At 44.4% G+C, this 19,732-nt stretch overlaps 1 protein-coding gene across 1 annotated transcript in view; it reads left to right on the forward strand.

Moving 5' to 3' along the window:
• The window catches only part of LOC123345139 (phosphatidylinositol 4-phosphate 3-kinase C2 domain-containing subunit gamma-like), a 270,359-nt gene that overhangs the window by 161,124 nt on the left and 89,503 nt on the right, over positions 1–19,732 (forward strand). Inside the window, exon 23 of the mRNA XM_044981863.1 lies at positions 2,134–2,303. Within this exon, the coding sequence (XP_044837798.1) occupies positions 2,134–2,303 (170 nt within the window). The remainder of the gene's footprint in view (positions 1–2,133; positions 2,304–19,732) is intronic.

Raw genomic sequence — 19,732 nt, forward strand, 5'->3', positions numbered from 1 at the left:
AAAATGAGACATCTAATTTGATGCCTAATTGTAGGCATCAACGTATACATTTTTTTGCCAGCATGCGGTGGTTGGTTGGTTTGTTGTGTATTTATTTATCCAAATTTTCAATCTAAACTTTTAGAAGCAGCTTTAATGTAATAATTATTACCGTATATATTTACAGTAAAGGTGCTGCTGACATTTTGATTGAAAATTGAGACAGCTATCCATTATCAGTCAAAAATCCAGTTTTGCTGGGTTTTTTGTAAGTCAAATAACATGGAATGTTCTTGAAAACAACCCATTTGTTACGTATTATGTTCATTTTTTTTTAAAGAAATGAAATAGTCATTTCTGATTGCATAGGATGTCTGTATAATTGTTTGTATCCTGCTCTCACCATTTCTCTTCTCTTGATATTAAGATTTTGCACTTGGATACTGAACTCACATAGGTGGGTAAGCTTTATTATCCTCATTTTACAGTTGGGCAAACAAAGGCACAGAAAGGTGAAGTGACGTCTCCAAAGCCACCTAGCGACTAAGTGGCACAGTCAGGAATACGCCCCAGGCATCCTGAGTTCTTGAGCTGTGGTCTAATCACTCCACAGTGCTACCATCAAAATCAGTCAGTAGATTTAGCACCATAATACTACAGTAATATCAGTACTCAAACAATTTTTTATATTGGATAGTATAGTATAAAGATGGTACAGTACTGTATGCACTCAGGTTTTGACCAAGAACTTAATAATTGTGAATTAGGTTTTATAGAGTCTGTGTATAAATGGCTCACATTATTATTAAGACAGATAGCTGAGAAAGATTCCCAGGCGGTTCAGACCCTTACAGTTGAGAATACTATCTGTGGTTGTTACACTGTAGTAGCGAAGATAAAACCTGCATGGGCTATAGTTCCTCATGCTTTGTATAAATCTGATCACCATCTAGAGCTAGGAAGAATTCTCTTCTTATCCCATGATATGGCATGGGGCAGAGTCTTTCCCTGTGGTGGAGAAGGGCTCTAGCCAGCAGAGAGCTGCAGGAGCCTTTCCTTGTTGCCCCTCTTCCCTCCTTCCTCTCCAACCCCCACAAGCTTTTCCCCACCTCTGGTGCCTTTCCCAGCTGCTAGAGTCTTTTCCTGCAGTGGGGAAAGGCTCCAACAGCTGGGAGGCAGCAAGACTCTACATGTTTTGGGCTAGTAGAGAGCCATGTATAGTATGTACTCGGGTACCCTTCAGATGTGTCTGTACTATAGTTGCCTAAACTGTGCCTCACAGTCTACATTGATACTTAAACCCGTGCTGGGTGCTACCTGAGTACATACTCTACATGCTGCCAAAAGAAGCATGCAGTGTAGACATAGCCCTGGTGAGTATCTAGTGGTTAGAGCAGGGGTTTAGGAATCAGGACTCCTTGTCATGTATTCCTAGCAGTGGCGGCTCCAGGCACCAGTGCTCCAAGCGTATGCCTGGGGTGGCAAGTCGCGGGGAGCGGCCTGCCAGTCACCATGAGGGCAGCAGAAAGGGAGCCTTTGGCGGCATTTCTGCGGGAGATCCGCCGGTCCCGCGGCTTCAGCGGCAATTCGGCGGTGGGTATGCTGAAGGTGCGGGACCGGCAGACCTCCCGCAGGCAAACCGATGAATCCACGGGATCAGGGACCTCCCGCAGGCAAGCCGCTGAAGGTAGCCTGCCTGCCGTGCTTGGGGCGGCATAAAAGCTAGATCCACCCCTGATTCCTAGGTCTGCCACTGAATCTCTGATACTTTGGGTAGTTCACTTAACCTTACTATATTTGAGTTTACCACTCTGTAAAATGGAGGTCGGATTCCTTGTCCCGGGATGTTGTGAGGCTTCATTAATTAGTGTTTGTAAAGTTCTATGAGTTCTTGAGTGAAAGGTTCCATCTAAATGCAAAAGAACTATCCAAAATAAGTCACTGCTCGAGATAGAACTGTCTAGATGAACCATTGGTCTGCTGTACTATGGCACTTCTCATGTGATTATTTTAGGTCCCGAACCTGCAAACGCTTAGGCCTGTATTTAACTTTAAGCATGTGCACAAGAGCTTGTAGGACTTGGTATTCATGTTAGTATCACAAAAATACATTACTGTATATTTCTTCTTTGTGTTTTTGTTTCGTTTAATTAGGCAATACAGAATTTCTTTCATTCCTGTGCTGGCTGGTGCGTTGTTACCTTCATTCTGGGAGTCTGTGACCGACACAATGACAACATCATGCTGACAAACACTGGCCACATGTTCCATATAGATTTTGGAAAGATTTTAGGTCATGCACAAAAATTTGGAAGCATAAAAAGGTTGGTATCTACAATAACATTAATTATAAAGTTTAAACAGTGTTCTGATAAAACTTCGGTATCCTAAAACATACATGAAAATTGTAAACGAGTCCTTGCTTCTTTTCCCCCGAATCTCTAGAGGTATTATACTTAGCATGTTGTAGCATTCTTAAAACCTTATCAGGAGAGGGCTGCAAGAATTAGTAATGGGATATGGAGATTTTCTCTTTTAGGTCAGTAGTATGAGTTTGATCCAGTTCAGCAGTGGCCAGAACTAGTTACCATCTGATGGCCGGCCTATGAGAAAACAATTTGTGGTCTCATTTTTTTTTCTAGTGGGCTGGTGTCCATAGCACAAATCCAATCCCACAGCTGAATGGAATTGACATCCTTCTTGTCACTTTTAGCATAGAGACCAAACACTGACTGGGCATGCAGGATCAACTACACTCCCACGCACAGGGTGAAATCCTGGCCCCAGGGATGTCAATGGGGCCCATGATTTACACCCCAAGTATTGATCCAAACTAGTTGGAGCTGAGTTATTGTGTGGCAGCTCTCACTTCCTGGCTGTACATATTTTGTGAATAAGTAAGTGCTTGCCATACCTATTCTAGTTCCATACCTGACTATGAAATTATGAAAGGATGAATTAGGATGAAATTATAATAACTAGAAGTGTGCATAGACATTTCAATACACCCAAACATGAGACAAACTGTATAGCAGTATATATGATGGATAAAAATATCTCCCTGGCACTGACAATCAGATTGATTTGTGGAGTCCTTCCTTTACTTGTCCTCATAATCACCTGACCCATCCAGAATGAATCAGCTTGAGTTAATCATTCCTTTTTTTCCCCTTGTCTTCCAGCATATTAGACAGAAATAAGTGTGGGCGTACTGGTATGAAGGAAGCTGATAGGGCTAATTAGTTCTGAACCATGCAGACAAAAGATTTATTTGCAGTGCTCAAAATCATCATCAGTCATTCAAGGGGCTCCCTTAATTTAACCAATTTTCTGTGGAAAGAATAATGCACAGTAGAGTCACAAAGAGACATACATACACACCCTGAGTCAAGTGCTGCATCTGTTACTCAGCCAAAGCTGCCAGAGTCTATCTGGAGCTTACTTGAATGGTACTTTTGCCTGAGGGCAAAATGATTTAGGAGGGAAAGATTTGGCCCCTGGAGCGCAGCAGAAGGCCCAACACCCAAAGTTTAGACAGGAATGCTATAGCTATTATTTTTATTATAAGATAATGTAATGATATTATACAGCTTTGTTAAATCTAGAAGTACCATTTGAAATAAGTCATTTATTTAAATAGCAGCTATTTTGTTCTTTTTCGTCCATGCAAATATTTTGCTCTATTTTCAATAGATTCCAAAGCTATACAACTTGTGACTCATTCATGCGTCCTTACTAGGAATAGGGCTGATATTTTCTGTAGGCCGTAGACACTAGGGAGTGATATGCTTACTCCTTGCCCTCATGTACACTGAGTAGGTCTGACAAAAGATGGTTGTAATACACATGAGCATTGTGTGTTCTTCTTCAAATGTAGTGTCTGACAGATAATAGTGACACAAGGATATCAGACTTTCATCACCCACAAAGTGAATACTTGATGCTATTTGCATCTATCCATCCATCCATTCCTTTTCCACATGCAGACCTGAAGCAGTTCACTTGTTAGCCCATGTTTGAGTAACCTTTATTAGATTTTTAGCTCAGTTCTCCAAACATTATCTGCCTTTTGACCATGCCCCAAATCAGTAATTCACTTCAGTTGAACCCCTAAAGTGATGTCCATAAAAACAACAGCAAACTTTTTTAAAATCCTCAACACTATATTTGTGATGACTCTCTTATTATGTTTTGTTGTTTAATACAATGTATATGCATTGCAGTGAGGTAGCTTAGGCAACTTTAAAGATCAGCAGCATCTGATCTTACAAATCTTGACTCATGCAAGTAATCCTTATATCATACTGTGGTCACATTTTTCTTCAATGCATTTATAGCAAAGGCTTGCAGGAAAAGAAGTCCCCACTCTATAGTGATTACCGTACCCTGGTCTCTCTTTTCTTAGAAAAATAACTTGCTTGCTTACTATAGATATAAATGCCCATTGTGTATTCTCAATAAATGTGTGGGGAGTTTTGTGATTAGCAAACATTTGTCCGTCAGAGCATCATAAGCAAATGCCTTCCACAGTCTTCTGCAAGTAAGAGTACTCTTTTTTACTGTAAATAAACTGAAAGATTTATAGTAGCCTGAAGAATTATGTAACATTCTATGCAGGGCAGTGATTCCTTTCATTCAGTCCACTCTCGACTCTGAAAATATTCCTTTGAAAATAATATGATTCAGACAGACATGAGCATTTTCAGGAAAACATTTCTGCTGAAAACATAGCAAACATAATTTGGCAATGGAAAGGGATCAATACCTGCTCCAGTCCAGTATCCTCCTCATTACATGTTATGTACTGAGTCTCTCCATTTAGAGCCCAATCCTGCACCCATTAAAATCAGTAGAAAAAGTCCCATTGCCTTCGGTGGGATTTAGTGAACATTCCTGCCTTAAAGAGCTTGTAGTCTGTCTATCTGATCTTTAAAGTCTCTGGAGGAACATTACTTTTTGAGTCCCATAGGAGATTTACAGACTAAAACATGAGATTTAATTATCTTTTATGTTATCTTACAAAGCTACACATTTTGTTAGTGGTAATAAAATTATACACCTTTCTTTAATCAAGCCACAGCTTTTGACCCTAAGGCAGTGAATTCCACAGATTCAAACCATGTGAAGAAGTAATTACCCTTTATTTGTTCAAAATTTCCTGTACTTTAACAGCATTGAGTATCCTGTGCTCTCATTTTGAGGTAGGCCTGTACTCCCTGCCCCTGTTGAGGTCACTAGGAGTGTTCTCTAAGGCCTGGTCTACACTATGCGTTTAAACCGAATTTAGCAGCGTTATACCGATTTAACCCTGGACCTGTCCACACAATGAGGCCCTTTATATCGATATAAAGGCTCTTTAAACCGGTTTCTGTACTCCTCCCCGACGAGAGGAGTAGCGCTGAAATCGGTATTGCCATGTCGGATTAGGGTTAGTGTGGCCGCAAATCAACGGTATTGGCCTCCGGGAGCTATCCCACAGTGCACCATTGTGACCGCTCTGGAAAGCCATCTGAACTTGGATGCACTGGCCAGGTAGACAGGAAAAGCCCCGCGAACTTTTGAATTTCATTTCCTGTTTGCCCAGCGTGGAGCTCTGATCAGCACGGGTGGCGATGCAGTCCCAAATCCAAAAAGAGCTCCAGCATGGACCGTACGGGAGATACTGGATCTGATCGCTGTATGGGGAGACAAATCTGTTGTATCAGAGCTCCGTTACAGAAGATGAAATGACAAAGCATTTGAAAAAATCTCCAGGCTATGATAGACAGAGGCCACAGCAGGGACTCAACCCAGTGCAGCGTGACAAGCGTAACGGAAAGCCAAAGAATCAAATGGACGCTCATGGAGGGAGGGAGGGGGGACTGAGGACTCCAGCTATCCCACAGTCCCCGCAGTATCCGAAAAGCATTTGCATTCTTGGCTGGGCTCCAAGTGCCTGAAGGGTCAAAAACATTTTCCCGGGTGTTTCAGGGTGTCAGTGTCACCCTATGTCGACTGCATGCTGCTGGTAGACGGGGTGCTGGAGCGCTAAACAGCAGCATCCTCTCCTCTCCCCTCCCTGGTGGCAGACGGTACAGTGCAGAAGGACTGGTATCCGTCCTCGTCATCAGCCCGTGAGTGCTCCTGGCTGGCCTCAGTGAGGTCGGCCGGGGGCACCTGAGTAAAAATAGGAATGACTCCTGGTCATTCCCAGCAGATGGTACAGAATGGCTGGTAACCGTCCTCATCATAGCAACTGGGGGCTGAGCTCTATCAGCCCCCCCCCCCCGTCATGTCTAAAGAAAAGATTCTGTACTGCCTGGACTATCATAGCAGCGGAAGGCTGGTCTCCTCTCCCCCCACTACCCTTTAATGTCCTGCCTGGACTATCATAGCAGCTGGAGGGTTCCTCCCGCTCATTTTATTTCATAAAAAGTCAGTGTTTCTTATTCCTGCATTCTTTATTACTTCATCACACAAATTGGGGCGGGGGGACACTGCCATGGTAGCCCAGGAGGGTTGGGGGAGGAGGGAAGCAACAGGTGGGGTTGTTGTAGGGGCACCCCCTAGAATGGCATGCAGCTTATCATTGCTGCGGGACCTCTGGGGCTCTGACACGGAGTGGCTGTGCTCTCTGGTTCTTTAGTACACTAGCCCCATATTCTAGGCTGGACTGACTTTATTTTTAGACAAAACATAAGAAGGGAATGACCCAGGGAGTCATTCCCATTTTTGCCTATGCGCCCCCGGCCGACCTCAGCGAGGCCAGCCAGGAGCACCCATGATAGCAGCAGACGGTACAGCATGACTGATAACCATCATCTCATCGCCAGTTTACAATGGCAGACGGTGCAATATGACTGGTAACCGTCTCTGCTATCTTGCAAAGGCAAATGAATGCTGCTGTGTAGCAGTGAAGTACCGCGTCTATCAGCAGCATCCAGTACATATATGGTGACAGTGACAAAAGGCAAAACGGGCTCCATGATTGCCATGCTATGGCGTCTGCCAGGGCAATCCAGGGAAAAAGGGCGCGAAATGATTGTCTGCCGTTGCTTTCCCGGAGGAAGGATTGAGTGACGACATTTACCCAGAATCACCCGTGACACTGTTTTTGCATTGGGATCTCAACCCAGAATTCCAATGGGCAGGGGAGACTGCGGGAACTATGGGATAGCTACGGGATAGCTACCCACAGTGCAATGCTCCGGAAATCGACACTAGCCTCGGTACATGGACGCATAGGCGCCGGGTTATATGGGCTCCAGGAGCCCCAGCCCCAGGAATATTCAGGGCTGGGGGCTGTGCTCCACCAATAACTGGAGCTGGATTTCTCCCCTGGCCCTGCCTGGAGCAGGCACCGGCCCCTGGCTGCCACTACCACTACCCCCAGCCCCGGAGCATCCCCGCCCACCCAGTAGCGTAGTTGGGTGGAAGGGGGGAAGCAGCCGCTCCCTTTTGAGCACATTTTACAAAATCAGCACCTTTCCAGGCAGCCAGCACTGGGCTCCGGACTTGGAGTCCGGACCGGGTTTTGCATGTGGCTGCCAGCTGGCTCTGGGCTCTGCACCGCCCTCCTGCAAGGGGCTGCAGGCAGGTCGGCTGGTTGCCGGGCTCCCCGGGGGTGAGGAGGAGGAGGCGCCCATCCGCTCGCAGCTGCCCAGTTCCCTGAGCCGGCCGGGGTGGGCTCTGCCGGGAGGGGCCGCAGGGCAGCCCCCCCAAGTGTGGCGGGGGACTGAGGAGCAGCAGCCCCGTGCAGAGCAAGGCAGCCATGCGGCAGGCAAGGGGGCTCTGAAGCTCAGCTGGTGCCCGTGGAGAGGGAAGGAAAAGGGGAGGGGGGGATGTTTTTTTCTCCTGGTCTCTCTTCAGCGGAGGGGGCTGAGGGATCAGCAGGGCCAGGAGGCAAAGGAGCGACTTTGGGTTATTGCCCCCCCCCACTTACCCTCCCTCAGTGTTGCACCTGGGGCTGTGAAACGGTGCTTAGTGCAGCTTGTGAAGGGGGTGGGGGTAAAGGTGCTTTAAGGTGCCAGTTGTGTCTCCTCAGTCTCACTGCTGACTAGCTGCAGACCCAGTGCTCAGAACTCAGCAATGTTCTCAGGCACTATGCAGTGCTCTATAGGAGTTTTCAATTACCTGCTGAATGTTTCCGCAATGCCACCTTTTCACTCAGCTACATCCTGAATAGTGGGGACTGGGGGCGGGGGAGGGGGAGTGTAGCTGATGCCAATTTGAGGTGAATAGTCTCTTGGCCAGATTCTACTGCGTTTATGGTGCTTTGTGCCATGGGCTGGAGCAAAGTGGCTGGTGGATAACCAGGAATCTGGTTAATAATTGTTCTCTAAATTCAGCTTTCTTCTTTCTTTCTCTCTGAATTATCGCTAATTCAAAATAGTAGCGTGCAAGCTGAGTGGATAATGATAATAGCATAATCTCTTGTTATAGCACTGTAAACCCTACTACCTGATTAGTAATTGGATATGTTGGCTGGCACCTTTTTTTACGTGTTCGCTCCCCCTGATGTTAGAACCTGGCTACACCACTGGGGAGGGGAGCTTCCTAGACCTGAGCAGCTGGGGCTTGGGTGAATTTTGTGATACTCTGCCCCTCCCCAGTCACCACCCTGCACCCCCCACTCCTGCACCATGCTGGGCAAGGGGCAGCCCCATCCCCAGTGAGGCTATGGTGAGGGGTGGCAGCAGGGGAGGCCACACGTGATGGCAACTCCCCCAGCCCGGTACCTACCATAGGGGAGGCGAGCGGGCTTTCTGGACCTGAGAGGGACCCTAGGAGCATGTGCAGTGACTGGGAGGGAGAGGAGGGGTCCCTCCCCTGGAGCTTGCTGCTGCCAGGGAGGGTGGAGGGGAGTCCTCTCTGGCCCTAGCCCTGGGGCAGCCTGTCTGCACCCCAAGTTCCTTATCCCCACCCCTGCCCCAGAGTCCTCACCTGACGGGAAAAACACGCTACTTAAATTTGGTGGTCAATTTAGAGTATCATAGAATATCAGGGTTTGAAGAGACCTCAGGAGGTATCTAGTCCAACCTCCTGCTCAAAGCAAGACCAATTCCCAACTAAATCATCCCAGCCAGGGCTTTGTCAAGCCTGACCTTAAAAACCTCTAAGGAAGGAGATTCCACCACCTCCCTAGGTAACCCATTCCAGTGTTTCACCACCCTCTTAGTGAAAAAGTTTTTCTTAAAATCCAACCTAAACCTCCCCCACTGCAACTTGAGACCATTACTCTTTGTTCTGTCCTCTGCTACCACTGAGAACAGTCTAGATCCATCCTCTTTGGAACCCTCTTTCAGGTAGTTGAAAGCAGCTATCAAATCCCCCCTCATTCTTCTCTTCTGCAGACTAAACAATCCCAGTTCCCTCAGCCTCTCCTCAGAAGTCATGTGCTCCAGCCCCCTAATCATTTTTGTTGCCCTCCACTGGACTCTCCAATTTTTCCACATCCTTCTTTGCAATGTGGGGCCCAAAACTGGACATAGTACTCTAGATGAGGCCTCACCAATGTTGAATAGAGGAGAATGATCATGTCTCTCGATCTGCTGGCAGTGCCCCTACTTATACAGCCCAAAATGCTGTTAGCCTTCTTGACAAAGGCCAGAGGAGGGAGTGTCAGTGCCTGTGCGGACTTCTGGGAAGCGCATGGTGTGGAAGGGGATGCTGGGATGCTCTGGAACCACTCCTTCAAAGCCAGTCAGGACTCTGGGGGAGCCTCCTCTCTGAGCATACTGTCTCCAGGGCAAGAAGCTTACACCTTCCTGGGTCTGACCTCAGAGCATTCAGCATGCTCTTCCACACTGTGTGCTTTCTGCAGTGAGTCCGCCCAGGCGGGGTCCTGGGGCAGCCAGAGATCCCTGCACCCCAACTCCGCAGTCAGATGTGACTCACAGCCAGACTGTAAAACAGAAGGTTTATTAGATGACAGGATCACAGTCTAGAACAGAGCTTGTGGGTACAGAAAACAGGACCCCTCAGTGAGGTCCATCTTGGGGGCTGGGGAGCCCAGACCCAGGTTCTGGGCCTCTCCCCATTTCTCCAGCCAGCTCCAAACTGACACTCCTTCCTCTGGCCTTTGTGTCTCGATTCCGGACAAGGAGGCCACCTGATCTTTGTCCCCAACACCTTCAGTTGGCACCTTGCAGAGGAAGCTGAGGCACCCACACAGTATTCAGAGAAAATATTAAGAACATTCCCACTTCATCACAACAGGTGCAGCAAAATATAATACTGTATATTGAAGTAGGCAAATGCTGCTTCTGACTTTCCACTTTTAATTAACCCTTGTAATCTTGTGGCACTGACGCGTTGTAGCTTCATTTTATATCGGCTTACAGAGCGGGAGCGGGGGGGAGGCACCATTTTGGGCCCCACCAAAAATTATACAAACTTGCCGCCTATGCATGATGGACGCACACTGCCGAATTAATGTGCTTAGTGTGGCCGCGTGCACTCGACTTTATACAATCTGTTTTACAAAACCGATTTATGTAAAATCGGAATAATCCCGTAGTGTAGACATACCCCAAGGATAAGTCTATGCTGCAATGTGTACCCACATACTGGCTTGTGCACCTGTGATTGCATGTTAGCCAAGCCTGCCTCCAAGAGCCCATACTACAGAGCCACACATGCCCCAGTGTACCCACATCTATTCTGACACAGCAGCTGCATGTGTTTAGTGCTAGAATTAATTGGGATATGTATATCCCAGAGCATTTAGTGCTTCACCAACAGGAACAATTCTAGCAATTGGTGTCTAGTATATTGTGGGAGGACTTTTTTGTCCTTCCTGGACCCCTGTGCAGAAGTGGTTTTAGCTGAGGTACACAGGACAATGTAAGAGGAAGGGGTTAATTTTTTTATTTTTCCAGTTCTAACCAATTCCTCTTGAACTCTTGTGCTTTGGAGGATTAGGCAATAAAGGATTTATTTAAATACTGTGCTATCTGATACAATTCTAGATTTAGCAATCTTACACTTCTCCGGCCATTTTCAGCAGCTTTCTTGGTAGTTTTCCAGTCACTGCTATAGATTAGGTGGCCATCTCAAATGAGATGAGATAATCCAGGTTATACTATATTTTTGTCATGGCATAGTAATATATGTGTAATTTCCCATCCTTTTTCAATGCGCACAGTTGTCCTGTTCAATTGCTGCCAGGCACTGTCTATATGCCTTCACTGATCTCCTCAAAGACCCCTGTGTCTTTCCTGTATATTAAATTTTGCTCTTCCTGTTGTGTGTTGTATTTTGTTTTGTTTTTTGAAAATGTTTATTACGAGAGCTGGCTGAACCTAAGGATGGCCATACTGAGTCAGACCAAAGGTCCATCTAGCCCAGTATCCTATCTTCCGACAGTGGCCAAAACTAGATGCTTCAAAGGGAATGAACAAGTAATCATCAATTGTCACCCCTTCCGAGCTTCTGGCAAACAGAGGCTAGGGACACCATCCCTGCCCATCCTGGCTAGTAGCCATTGACGGACCTATCCTCCATGTACTTATCTAGTTCTTTTTTTGAACCCTGTTATAGTGTTGCCTTCACAACATCCCCTGGCAAAGAGTTCCACAGATTGACTCTGTGTTGTGTGAAGAATCCCTTTTAGAATGTTCCCATTGGGAAATTCTAATTTTCCATCAAAAATATGGAAAAGTGTTTTCCCCCCACCCTTTTTGCTGTTTTTCTGCTTTTTCCAGTTTGAGAAGAATAAGGGGGGGAGTGCCATTTTCATTTATAAAAATAACACTTTCATTTTGAAGTGTTAACATTAAAACCAAAGAGTTTCTTTATCATTGAAAGTGTTACTTTAAAAGAGAGAGAGAACCCTTTCAATGCTTTCAGAATGCTTTTGAATTGGCAAAGGTTGGAGAACAGTCAGAAAATGGGGGAAACACAATTTCAAATGAAAAAAATGAAAATTCTAAAATTTTAGTTATTTCTTGCATAGTTTTATTTGGGAAACATTTCAACGGGGGATCTAAAATTTTAATTTTGAAAAAAATTTAGACAAATTTTTTTGTCAAAAATTCAAAATGGTCTGTGAAACATTTTGTTTTCAATGCAAACCTATTTATTGATTAAAAAACTTTTCTTGGAAAATTTTTGGCCAACTCTGTTTATTACCTTACCTTTATCTAAGTTAAATTCTATCCTATATCATACTGCCAATCCCTCACTTTATGTAGATCTGGAGTTACTTTTCTTAGTTTTCATTAACCTGAAGAGTTTCAAGTCATCAGCCAACTTACTTCACTTGCTACACCTGTCCTTCTTCAAAAAAACAAAGGCCAGAGACATGCAAAGACTTCATATTCTTAAATTTAAGTGCTTGGGTGGTTTCACTGAAGTTAATGAGGCTACTCTGGTACTTAAAGTCAAGCATCCACGTATGTCTTTGCAGAATTGGAGCCTACAGTTTCAAAAATGATTTGAGGCAGTTTCAACTTTTGGATAGGCCAATTTGAGACACCTTAAAGGGGCCTGAATTTCAGAGGACAGGTGCTCAGCACTTCTGAAAATCAGCCCTTTTTAGGTGTTTCATGTTAGGCATTCAAAAGCACTAGTCACTTTTGGAAATTTGGGCCTTGTATACTGAGAAATATGAGTCCCAATACTGGCTTTAGGACACTTATCTTTCTCCACTTTGAAGACTAGTTATTTATTGTTACTGTGTTGTCTACGCCTTACCCAGTTATTAATCCTGCATAATTCTTTACCCTTGGTTATTTATTTTCTTTAATAGTCTCTTATGGAGGGAACTCATCAAATGCTTTTTGAAATCAGAGTAAATTTATGTCCACTAGTCCCTTTGTAGCTATGTTTTAATTTATTATTTCTGTGAAGTACCCTAACAGTTTAGAGAGGCACATATTTTCCTTTACAGAAGCTGTGTTGGTTTGTCCCTATCTGTTTTTATTATCCAAGTGTAATGTTCTGCTTTCTCCTTAATTACACGCTCAATTGAGTTCCCTGGAACTGAGGTGAAGCTCACTGGTCTGTAATTCCCAGTATCCCCCGTGGCTCTGATTTTAAGCTGAAGCATTGCATTAACTACTTTCCAGTCTTCAGGAACAGTTGCTGTTTTGAGGAAGTTGTTGTATAGTCTCATTAGTAATTATCTGGGCTAGAGTGTGTTATTTATCGCCTTTGGAACCACCAGTGGAATTCCTTCCAGTTCTGGTCCAGTGGAATTCCTTCTAGTTCTGGTGTTATATTGCATGTGAGTTTGAGTGGCTCCATATCTTCCTCTTTGGAGACTTTCCCCACCTTTTTTTTAAGACCACCCTGTGAATTCTTATATGAATGCCTTTGGACACAGGAAGTTCCACATGACAATCAACAGTAAATAACTAATGGAAAAAATATTGACCTGTCTTCTGTGCTATATCATCATTGCTTTTAATTGCAACCTGCCCTTCCACCACTTTATCCCATGTGCCACTTGGGTATCTGTGATGGGGTGTCCTCCCCACACTGGCCCTACATGAGCTGAATTAGGCTGCTAAGGGAGGAAGAGGGTATGCTGGAGGCAGCCAATTAAAGAGAAGCTCACCTATGATGGACTGGTGGGGCTTATCCAAAAGACAGGAAACTGAAAGCAGAAGCAGATGCAGGGAGAAGGCTTCAATCACTTCCTGGGAGAAGGGAGGACTGCTTTAGGGCTACAGAGACAAGTTGCCTAAAGTTACTCCCTGGGAGGAGGGAGTGAAGAGATTGTCAAAACCAGAAGAGTGGTGAGGGCCAGGAGGTTTGGAAGTGACTCTGGTAAAGGCAACAAGGTGCAGGGAACTGGCCTTGCTGCTATGTAGAAGGTCCCTGAGCCAGAACCTGGCTAGAGAGTGGGCCCAGGTTCCCCTGCCAGTCACTGCAGGAGTGGCACTGTGAGGCAGTGAAGCAGAAGACTGCCTGAGACTGCTAAAAAATGGACCCTTGATGTGCTTTCCCCCTGGAAGAATAGTGACCTGGACAGAGGGTTGAGTCATGAAGAGGACAGCTGCGGTTCCCAAGAGTGAGAGAAGAGCTGCAGAGGAGAAACTGAAAGGGTGTAACCACTGGAAGGGGTATCGGCCTGACTAAGTTAATCCCAAGAATCACAAGGAGGTGGTGCCAACCAGCAAGGAGTCGAGCAGGCTGTCACAGTATTCTAGAGGGGCTATACTCTCTTACACAGTCTAGTGCAGTGTTTCTCAATGACCAGTCCAAGGACTGGTGCCGGTCCATGGCAGCCTCCTTGCCAGTCACTCAGATTTCCCTAGCATAGAATATTAATATTAGAAACATAAAGTTTTTTGTACTTGCATTTTACATCACTGCGTTCATTCAATTATTTTTGAACATTTTAAATAAATCGACTGGGTTGACATTGGTGCCCCTGGGACTGATATGCAAATCACATTCGCATTCATTTGTTGGAAGGATGTAGTCAACAGAAAGCAGCAAGAAAAATTTAAGTCCTAGTAAAAATTTTACTTAGCTAAACTAGACAATGTCACTGTCAAAGCAATTACCTCTGGATCTATTTTTCAGAACTAACAAAAGTTCAGGAAAACATAATAGAGATGCGAGTGACTCTGAATATGATCAGGAAGAAGTGTTACAAAAGGAAATGTTCAGCCGTCAATCAAAAATACGATTAGTCTTACATTTAAGTATGGGTTTGTTGAAAGTGAGGATGTAAAATGCCCAAAACCTCTCTGTGTTGTGTGTGGCACAACTCTCAGCAATGATGCTATGAAACCTTCAAAAATGATTTGACATCTTGAAACTAAACATCCAAATTTTAAAAGAAAAGCCAATGGAATTCTTCCAACAGAAGCAAGATGAAGTGAAGGAGCAAAAGAAACTACTGCCCACCACCATAACATCAAATAAAGGTATGATATAAAAGCATCATAGCTGCTATCCCTACGCATAGCTAAATGCAAATTGCTATTTACAATTGGTGAAGAACTAATCATGCCTTTTGTAATAGATGCCTATCGCAAAGTCTTGGGTGATGAAACTGTCAAAAAAGTGAATTGCATTCCACTGTCAAATGATACAGTCACATTGAATCACTGATACTGCAGAATATCATAGAATCATCAAATCATAGGACTGGAAGGGACCTCAAGAGGTCAACTAGTCCAGTCCCCTGCACTAATGGCGGGACTATATTATCTAGACCATCCTTGACAGGTGTTTGTCTAGCCTGCTCTTAAAATCTCCAGTGACAGAGATTCCACAACTTCTCTGGGCAATTTATTCCAGTGCTTAACTACCCTGACTGTTAGGAAGTTTTTCCTAATGTCCAATCTAAAGTATCCTTGCTGCAATTTAAGCCTATTGCTTCTGGTCCTATTCTCGGAGGTTAATGAGAACAATTTTTCTCCCTTCTCCTCATAACAACCTTTTATGTACTTGAAAACTGTTAACATGTCTTCCCTTCTCTTCTCCAGACTAAACAAACCCATTTTTTTTCAATCTTTCCTCAGAGGTCATGTTTTCTAGACCTTTAATCATTTCTGTTTCTCTCCTCTGGACTTTCTCCAATCTTTCCTGAAATGTGGCACCCAGAACTGGACACAATACTCCAATTGAGGCCTGATCACCATAGAGTAGAGCAGAAGAATTACTTCTCATGTCTTGCTTACAACACTCCTGCTAATACATCCCAGAATGATGTTTGCTTTTTTTGCAACAGTGTTACCCTGTTGACTCATATTTAGCTTGTGATCTACTGTGACCCCCAGATCTCTTTCTGCAGTATTCCTTCCTAGGCAGTCATTTCCCATTTTGTATGTGTGCAACTTATTGTTCCTTCCTAAGTGGAGTACTTTGCATTTGTCCTTATTTAATTTCATTCTATTTACTTCAGACCATTTCTCCAGTTGTCCAGATCATTTTGAATTTTAATCCTATCCTCCAATGCATTTGCAACCCCTCCCAGCTTGGTATCATCAACAAACTTGAAGTGTACTCTCTATGCCATTATCTAAATCATAGATGCTACTGAACCAGTAGATGCATAGATGCTACTAGACCCAGAACCAGTCCCTGCAGGGATCCCCTTGTTATGCCCTTCCAGCTTGACTGTGAACCACTGATAATTACTCTCTGGGAACAGTTTCCCAACCAGTTATGCACCCTTATAGTATCTCCATCTAAGTTGTATTTCCCTAGTTTGTTTATGAGAAGGTCATGCAAGACCATATCAAAAGCCTTACTAAAGTCAAGCTATACAACTTCTACTGATATCAAAGCTCAGTTGATAGAAAGGGTGACAGCATTAAGCTGGTTTGCAATTCAGTTACAACAGACATTGCTAACACAGCAGTTCTTATTGTTTATGTGTGCCTATAGGACGCCTGTGCCTATGATGGTGCATTTGACAAAGATCTATTCTGCTGAGAACTGCCACAAAACACAACAGGTGCTGAAATATTTCGTATCCTAGATGAGTATGTGACAGGACATGGACTTCAGTAGGATTGCGGCATTGGAATTTGCACTTGGAGCGGCCACACTGACAGGCAGATATTCAGCTCTAGTGGCAAGAGTGATGGAAGTTGCACCAACTGCTCAAGCAGCACACTGCTTTATTTATCAAAAGGTCTTGGCAGCCGAGAAATGTGTGCCTTTGGTATAGTTGTTAAAATTGTGAATTTTGTGAAAGCAAATGGAGTCAGTTCTCACATCTTTGCTACAATGTGTGAAGAAATGGGGTCTGTCCACCACTTACTCTTACACACTGAAGTGTGGTGATTATCCTGTGGCAAAGTATTAAACAGAGTGTATGTGAACTTGAAGCCTTTCTGCCTCAAAAGAAGTCTCCTCTGGCAGCATACTTTCAGGATTTACAATGGCTCGCCAGACTTACATATTTGGCAGAGTATGTTGAGTGTCTTTGTATTGGCTTACAAGATCATGGCCTTTAAAAAAAATAAAATAAATAAAAGCTCAAGTCTGTAAAGAGAGTCATGTGCAACTATTATGACATGTTCCCATTTTTTGCATTTCTGGCTATTGGTGATAGTAAAGGTGTAGATCTGCCTCTCCTCCCTGAAATATTGCATCCCATCTAAAATCAACTCTCCAAACATTTGAGGACTATTTCTCATCAGACTCTGATCCACAAAAAGGAAAGCAATGGGTTCATGATCCATTTTCCTTTCCAGAACCTGAGACCTCTCTGTCGCTATCATTAGAGCATAAGTTGCTGGAACTGTCAAGTGATGAGGGCCTGAAGTTACAGTTTCATGAAGTGACTCTACCTGTTTTCTGGATCAAAGTCCGCAGTGAATACCCACAACTTGGTGAATTCACTGTCAAAATTTTGCTCCCATTCCACTCCATATACCCCTGCAAAACTGGATTTTCAGTGATGACTGCAATGAAAACAAAATACTGCAAGCGGCTGAGCATTGGAAAGATGCTCTGAGTTTCCTTGTCAAACATTCATCCCCAGATTGAAAGACTTGCATCTACATGACAGGTACAAACATCTCATTAACAGTAGGGTGAGTGAATGCATCTGATTTTTTTTTTAATTTTTTTAAACTAAATTAATTGAATGATCTCTAATGTACAAAATGAGATATACAAAATTTGTAGCCAAAATTATTGGTAGCCTTCATTTGAAATAATGTTTAAAAATCAGGTTAACATTTTCATATCACATAACTTCTTGAACTGCATAGGTGCTGGAACTAGGGATGGCTTGAAGTTGTTTATGTACGAGGTTTACAGTTTGGTTCAGTGGCTCTCAGCCAGGGCTGGCCTTACCATGAGGCGAACTGAGGCGGATGCTTCAGGTTCCAGACTGTGGGGGGGTGCCACTAGTGTAGAAAATTGTGTCTACTGGTGGTGCATATGTATTCTCTCTGCTCTAGATGCACAGAGATGGTGGAGTGCTGTGCTGGAGGAAGGAGGGCACAAGAGACATAACAGGCAGGCAGGAGAAAAGGTGAGAGGGAATAACAGAAAGCAGCAGGAGCTGCAGAGAGCGAGGAGGAGGAACCTCTTATGTACCTCTCTAGCACCCCGAGGAGCCTGGACTGATTAACACCAGCTTCTCAGGGAGCTTCCTGTTTCCTGCTGCTTCCCTGAACCCACTTGAGGAGAACAGGCAGTCAACTGAAGTAGTAGGAGCCAGTTAGGCCCTTAAGACGCTGATATCTTCCCTCACTCAGGCCCTGCTACCAGCCTGCTTTTTTGTCCCCTTCAATTGAGTTGTTGAGAACCACTATAGCTGACACAGAACAGCAGTCATGAATGAAAGAAGAAAACGCTCCTCTGGGGCAGCATTCAGAAAAAGAAAGAAAGCAAAGGAAGCTTTTCTAGCTAAGCAGGAAGGAGCTCTCCTGAGATACATAGACACAAATATTCACGGTGAGCCTTCCGGCCCCAGTGAGGATGTGAGGGGTGAGGAGATGCCTGTTCTTCCAGTTAGTCAGAATGCAGGTGACCTGGCAGACACTGCAGCATCCATATCTCCATCTCAAATGGATGTAACCATGCACATTCCTGAAGAAAAGTGTAGATCAGAGAAGAGTGTGGTGGAGGCACAAGAAACAGCTGCTGCTGAGTTTATATGATCCAGGACTGTGGACCCACTTGAGCAGTAGCTTGAGGGACTTCTTTGTACTGCATGGGCCTCAGCAAGTGAAAAACTTCATGTTCCCCAAAGACAATGAAAATAAAAGTTTCCATCCAACACACTACTGGTGTGAAATCCCCAATGGTGACAAAGTGGAGAGGCCATGGCTTGTGTACTCAAAAACCCAGAATGCTGCATACTGTTTTTGTTGCAAATTCTTCCAGTCTAATGTTCCAGCCACATTGGATTCTACAGGAACAAAGGACTGGAAAAATCTGGGTAGAAATCTGGCATGCCATGAGAAGGCAGCAAATCACCAAAGAGCATTCCATAGGTGGAAAAAGCTTGAGATGAGACTAAGGCCTGGTCTGCACTAAAAAGGGGGTTCGAATTAGGGTACGCAAATTCAGCTATGGGAATAGCGTAGCTGAATTCGAAGTACCCTAATGCGAACTACTCACCCGTCCAGACGCAGCGGGGTCGAACTCCGCGGCTCCCCCGTCGACTCCACCGCCGCCATTTGCAGTGGTGGAGTACCGGAGTCGACCGCGGTGCTTCCGGAGTTCGAACTATCGCGTCTAGATCAGACGCGATAGTTCGAACTCCGAGAAGTCGAACTCACCGCGTCGACCCGGACGGTAAGTGTGGACTAGCCCTAAGGTTAAATGCCACCATAAAAGATCAGCATCAAGAGAAGATTGCATCAAAGTCTCTTTACTGGCAAAATATTCTCGTTGCCATTGTGAGAATGCTTGCTACCCAAACCTAGCACTATGTGGCACTTCAGATCAGCTGTATGTGACAAACAATGGAAACTTCCTTAAAACTGTGGAGCTGATGGCTGAGTTTGATGTTGTACGCCAGGAGCATCTAAGAAGAGTCACCACCCAAGAAAAATATAAACATATCACTACCTTGAAAAAAACATTCAAAATGAGATCATACAGTTACTGTCAAGAAAAGTCAAACAGAAGATTGTGGCAGATCTCAAGTCAGCAAGATATTACTCTATTATTCTGGACTGCACACCTGACATCAGCCATACGGAACAAATGACTTTAATAGTGCATTTTGTAACAACAGAACCTAGTGAAAATGTCTCTGCAATGGTGACTGTCAGAGAGCATTTCCTAGAATTTATTGACATTGATGATACTACAGGAGTGGTGTGACAAATGTGCTTCTTAA

The sequence above is a fragment of the Mauremys mutica genome, chromosome 1 (assembly GCF_020497125.1).
Source record: "Mauremys mutica isolate MM-2020 ecotype Southern chromosome 1, ASM2049712v1, whole genome shotgun sequence".
Taxonomy (NCBI): domain Eukaryota; kingdom Metazoa; phylum Chordata; order Testudines; family Geoemydidae; genus Mauremys; species Mauremys mutica.